This window comes from Petromyzon marinus, chromosome 17 (assembly GCF_048934315.1).
Source record: "Petromyzon marinus isolate PM22_M1 ecotype Great Lakes invasive population chromosome 17, UKy_Petmar_22M1.pri1.0, whole genome shotgun sequence".
Classification (NCBI taxonomy): domain Eukaryota; kingdom Metazoa; phylum Chordata; class Hyperoartia; order Petromyzontiformes; family Petromyzontidae; genus Petromyzon; species Petromyzon marinus.
This window is the reverse complement of record NC_133683.1, coordinates 23,360,706-23,366,079: the sequence shown is the minus strand read 5'-3', so window position 1 is coordinate 23,366,079 and position 5,374 is coordinate 23,360,706. Positions and strand designations below refer to the sequence as shown.

General features: G+C 50.8%; 1 protein-coding gene across 1 annotated transcript; it reads right to left on the bottom strand.

Moving 5' to 3' along the window:
• Positions 1 to 245: 245 nt before the first annotated feature.
• LOC142924846 (uncharacterized) lies at positions 246 to 4,210 on the bottom strand. The gene is made up of 2 exons (XM_076067738.1): positions 2,294 to 4,210; positions 246 to 2,080 (listed from the first exon to the last, which is right to left on the bottom strand). Exon 1 carries the CDS (start codon positions 3,509 to 3,511, stop codon positions 2,453 to 2,455), a length of 1,059 nt encoding a protein of 352 aa, XP_075923853.1. The 5' UTR covers positions 3,512 to 4,210; the 3' UTR covers positions 246 to 2,080; positions 2,294 to 2,452.
• Positions 4,211 to 5,374: the final 1,164 nt, after the last annotated feature.

Genomic DNA, 5,374 nt, shown 5'->3' with positions numbered 1-5,374 from the left:
CCCGTATTTTTGTACAGCGAAATTGAGTGTTCAGGTCCATATGGCGTACAGACGTTTCAATACGGGTAAAACTATTTTTGTCTATTTATTTGTGTTTCTTTCTTTTGATGGACTTTGTAGGATGAATGTTGAGATTTATAAGGACACGGGGTGACCAATATGATCTGAATTGGTATGTAATAAGGGGTTGACAAGTATGGGATTGTGGAAAGCTGAACTTGCTAATGAAAAGGAACATACCAATGTTTCTAAAGGATACATTTATTGTTATCAGTGGGTAGCAAGCTGCTGTGGCATTGTTCAGAAACACTGTCATTACAAAAAAAAACAATGGAACAAACACTGATGAGTGTGTGAATGAGCTTTGAGAGATGCATGTTTGGAATTAGACTGAGACACAGAAAGAGGAACACACGAATGAGAGCAAATAGGCAGGTTCATGGCATTGTTCAAACTGTTAAGAAAAGTAAGTGGGGCATGGGCAGGAAACGTATGATGAATACTAATAACAAAGTGGCAGTCAAGGCATCCGTCCGAGAGTACGTCAAACTCGGAGACGGAGCGGTAAAACCAGCTCGTGTGTAGGTGATAGGTGGATAATGATACTACGGAAGATAGTGAGAGATGGTGGCGGATTGCAGTGGCCCTCGCCCAGCAGGGACTTGACCATGGCTGACAGGGTTCAATCACAATGTTTGCCATGATTTGATTACAAAAGAACAAGGCAAAATAATATTTACGAAACCAGTTAGCTAGCCAGGACAATCATACAGGAACCACCTGCAATTGCAGCCAAGCCCTTTAATATATCTTTAGTGCTGTATTCACACGGACAGTCAGCTTTTCTCCTATGTCACTTTATTACTTTGTATCTTGCACGAATGCTCCTCACTCTTTACACAACGCACTCTTGCTTGGAACTCTCTCTCCCTCTTATTCCGCTAGCCTGTCACTTAATACTCCACTAGCCTGTCACTTAAAACTCTGCTAGCCTGTTACTGAATACTTCGCTAGCTTGTTACTGAATACTCCACTAGCCTGTTACTGAACACTCCACTAGCCCGTCAGCCTTCTCTCACACCTCCATCCTCGTCCATGCCCCCAGCGGGGGATCAGCCAACACTGCTGGGGAGGATGAGGTGAGGAGGGCGAGGTCCCAGGCTTCTTGTCTCCGGCTCTTGTCCTCTTCGTTCTTCAGCTCCAACCAACTCAACCCCGTGTGCTCCGTACACCCATTTATATCCCTCTCCTCATTAAGGGTTCTCAGTTGCCCCCTATTAAGCTGGCGCCTTGGCGACGCCTCCTGCACGTGCTTTCTCTCCATTATCGTCTACATCTCCCGTCTTTCCAGCACCTACTCTGTATTTGCACGCTTGCACCTGCCTGTCCCCGAATGCACCCACCTAATTACCGCTTCTCTCCTCAATTGCTGGCGCCTCTCTGGCGGCTGTTCCATGTCCTAACGCTTGCACCTGCTTGTCCTGAAATGCACACGGCTGTTTGCAAACCCTGCGCGTGAATGCATTCGCTGTTTGCAACCCTGCACATGATATGCCACTACATCACCTCCCCCCATGATGAAAAACCCAGCCATCCCGGCTGACCTTATATACAATCCTTGACACAGGTAACAATCATAGAAGAGAAAGAACAGAACAATAATAACAATATGTGGGAGTGCAAAGTGCAGTCTGTTCCGCTGAGGATAGAACGGCACAGTGGTCCATGGCGCCATCGATCCCACATTCCTCAACGGAATGGAATTCTCTGGCAGCGGGTTCCTACAACCGGCCCGTCCCCACAAACTGGATCCGACATGGCCGGAGGAAGAGAAGGGCCAGAATTGGATGAGGAGCGATGTCTCTTCCATGGCGAACGTTGTACCGACGGCAGGAACATGGTAACATAACTGTAGTAACTTTTGGGTTGAACGTAACCCTCTGGGAGCGGGTTCCCACGGCCAGACCATCCCTGTGCACATGTCCCTTCAATGATGAGCGACGTGCTTGCGGCAGGTCCCCCGGTCCGGACTCAGGCGGTGACCCAGTCGGCTTGTCCTGGGGCGTCAGTCGTCACAATCCTGTGGGCGGAAGAGGACAATACTCCTAATGCACATCCGCTTGGGGCGGTGTGACCAGCTCGACGGATGCATCCAACACAGGCCATTTCAGGATGGGAGATGACGCATCGAGACACGGCGGAACAAATCTTTTGAGGCGTCAACGAAAGCGAGGTGCGCTGTGGATGGGTGATGGGAGGGAAACGGCCGTGTGTATGGTGCTTTGCGACTCGCCTGTGGTCCTTGGGACGAGGAGGTGCTGGCGCTGGAGATCGAAGAGGGCCTTGGCGAATCACCAAAGCGCAGATGGCAATTCCTGGCGATGTGTCCTGTCTGACCGCAGTTAAAACATGCCCGCAACGAGAGCCCAGTCGGCGGTCCGCTTCTTGGTGTTCACTCGACCGGCGGCCGGCCTCCTCGCACTTCTTCATGCCGTCGATCTTGGGACCAGGATGCAAACGCCGAACTGCCGTCACTGGACTCTGAGTTCCCTTTTTCCTCAGTGCATGCCATCGCTGCAGGCCATCCTCTGTGGATCAGGTGCGCTTGTATGTTTCGAGCGACTTGGAGGGACATGAGGTCGTTGTCATCGGCGATGGAGAGGACGATGCCCAGCTCCCTTGCCAACGCCAAGAGCCGCACCAGGGCGAGTGAGTCGAGGGCTGCTCGATCCATGGAAGGGTAAGCCGCTTGTCTGAGGGCCAAGAGAACACTGAGGAATGCCAGTGCCATCTCAGTGTCCCTCCATTTTCTGAGCAGGAATCTCCTGCAGCTGTTTGATGGTGGGTCGAAGATCGCTGCCATCGTGGAGTAGGCATCGGCGAGCGAAGACCGATCAGCTTCGGGGATGGAGTAGAAGGCAGTCAACGAATCATCATCCAGGGCCGTCGGCAAGGCCCGTAACGCCTCGTCCATAGACCAGTCCACCGAACGATACACCGCCTCGAAGTGACGGCAGAATGCTGTCCAATCGCCACCAGCCGCAGAGAAAGCACAGACCGGGGGCAACCAGCGCATCGGAGATGGCCGCACAGCAGGCGAAGTAGCTGTCGAATCTGGCGCAGTCGCTGAAATGGCGGGAGCCGCGTCCGCTCGCGGAATGTCGGCGGCGTTTTGGACAATCGCCATCATTGAAGTGACGGGAAAAGTCGGTGTATCCATCAGCGCCACCGCCGAAGTCGTTGCCTGGTTTGCCGTCGGCAGTATGTTGAACAGGTAAGTAACCGCCGACAGCATCTTCTCCAGATGGGAAGCGACGTACCGCCAACCCTTCGTCGGCATGCGGACCAGGCTCGCCCCACGCTCTCCCTTTTGCGCCAGCGGCAGCAGGTCCTCCGGACCCTCCAGCTGATCCGCAGCATTGGGGGCCGTGGCGGGAACGATGTCTCCGTCGTTTTCGTCATCGGAGAATTCGACAGGTAAGTTCCTTTTCTTAGCTGCTTTCTTTGACATGACGGCGACGTAGGTTCTTGACCACTTCGACACCAAATGTCGTGCTGTATTCACACGAACACTGTCAGCTTGTCTCCTGTCTCACTTTATTACTTCGCATCCCGCACGGATGCTCCTCACTCTTTACACAACGCACTCTTGCTTCGAACTGTCTCTCCCTCTTACTCCACTAGCCTGTCACTTAATACTCCGCTAGCCTGTCACTTAATACTCTGCTAGCCTGTTACTGAATACTCCGCTAACCTGTTACTGAATACTCCACTAGCCTGTTACTGAACACTCCACTAACCCGTCAGCCTTCTCTCACACCTCCAACCTCGTCCATGTCCCCAGCGGGGGATCAGCCAACACCGCTGGGGAGGATGAGGTGTGGAGGGTGAGGTGCTAGGCTTCTTGTCTCCGGCTCTTGTCCTCTTCGTTCCTTCAGCTCCAACCAACTCAACCCAGTGTTATTCACACACCCCTTTATATCCCCCTCCTCATTAAGGGTCCTAAGTTGCCCCTATTAAGCCGGCACCTTGGCGGCACCTGCACGTGCTTTCTCTCCCTTATCGTCTCCATCTCCCGTCTCTCCAGTGCCTACTCCGTGTTTGCACGCTTGCACCTGCCTGTCCCCAAATGCACCCACCTAATTACCGCTTCTCCCCTTAATTGCTGGCGCCTCTCTGGCGGCTGTTCCATGTCCTAACGCTTGCACCTGCTCGCCCTAAAATGAACACGTTGTTTGCAAACCTTGCGCGTGAATGCATTTGCTGTTTGCAACCCTCCGCGTGAATGCATCCGCTGTTTGCAACCCTGCAGACATTACGCCACTACACATCAAAATATAGGATACTTCATCAAACACACCTGCAAATGGCAAAAGAAAAGACCCGTGAAGGGAGACTTTCAAACACATCTTGTTTCAATATACACATCATATTGGGGGAATGGGTTAAATTAGCACCTTCTGAAGGCACTGAAGGATGAAATACTTTGGAGGGTATATGATGACAATGATAGGTGGTTGACGTTTTCAGTCGTTCTATAGGTGTTAAGCGAGCTCACTTGGCGATTGTTGGCAGCGACTGCGTTTCACTTCAGGCTGAGTTCTATGAATTTATCCAGAACCACAGCCCTACCGTTGGTACACAGTTGGAAGCAGAACAAACACACAGACGTATATGCATAGGGAACTAAATCACCCTGCCGCAGCAGGATACATTCAACGTTCCAAAAAATATTAAAGGGAAACGTAGGGTATTTGTGATAAATTGTTACACTTTAAAAATACAGTACCATTGCCATCTTCGTACAGTAGCGGAAAATGTGCAAGCCAATTTGCGTGCATTTTTGTGATGAGCCATAATGCCCATTGCATAATTTACAAGTTCTTCTTCTTCATCATCATCAGCAGCAGTAATGATCCATCCACTGCTGGATGAAGGCCTCCCCGGGCCATCGCTATCTCTCACAACCCTTCGATGTATTCATCCGCCTAGCGTGCTATTGTCACGCATTGAATTACCAGGAATTGCCTTCTGTTGCTTTCACTGCATTGCGGCACCTGTGCCATATTGGAGCATCAAAACACATGCAAACCGGCCATAGTAGTGTGGCCTGAGTTCAACTATTGTTATCGTTTTTAATCAGGATGTCTCAGGTTTAAGGCCCCATCTGTGCCTGACACAGGTGGGAATGGCTGTGGTTCCTTCCCTCTCACCTCCGATTGGCTACATACGATACGAAATAAGTAAAAAATACATATATATGGCAATTTACCTCATGTGATTGTGTTATTTGTGGACGAGAACTGCACTTTCGTTTTATTTTTTTAGGCGAAACAAGCATACACTTTTTTCGCGCTCTGCATTGTCAAAACCA

Excerpts from the sequence above, each read along its gene's own strand:
- LOC142924846 (XM_076067738.1), bottom strand. The coding sequence starts at position 3,511 with ATGTCAAAGAAAGCAGCTAAGAAAAGGAACTTACCTGTCGAATTCTCC.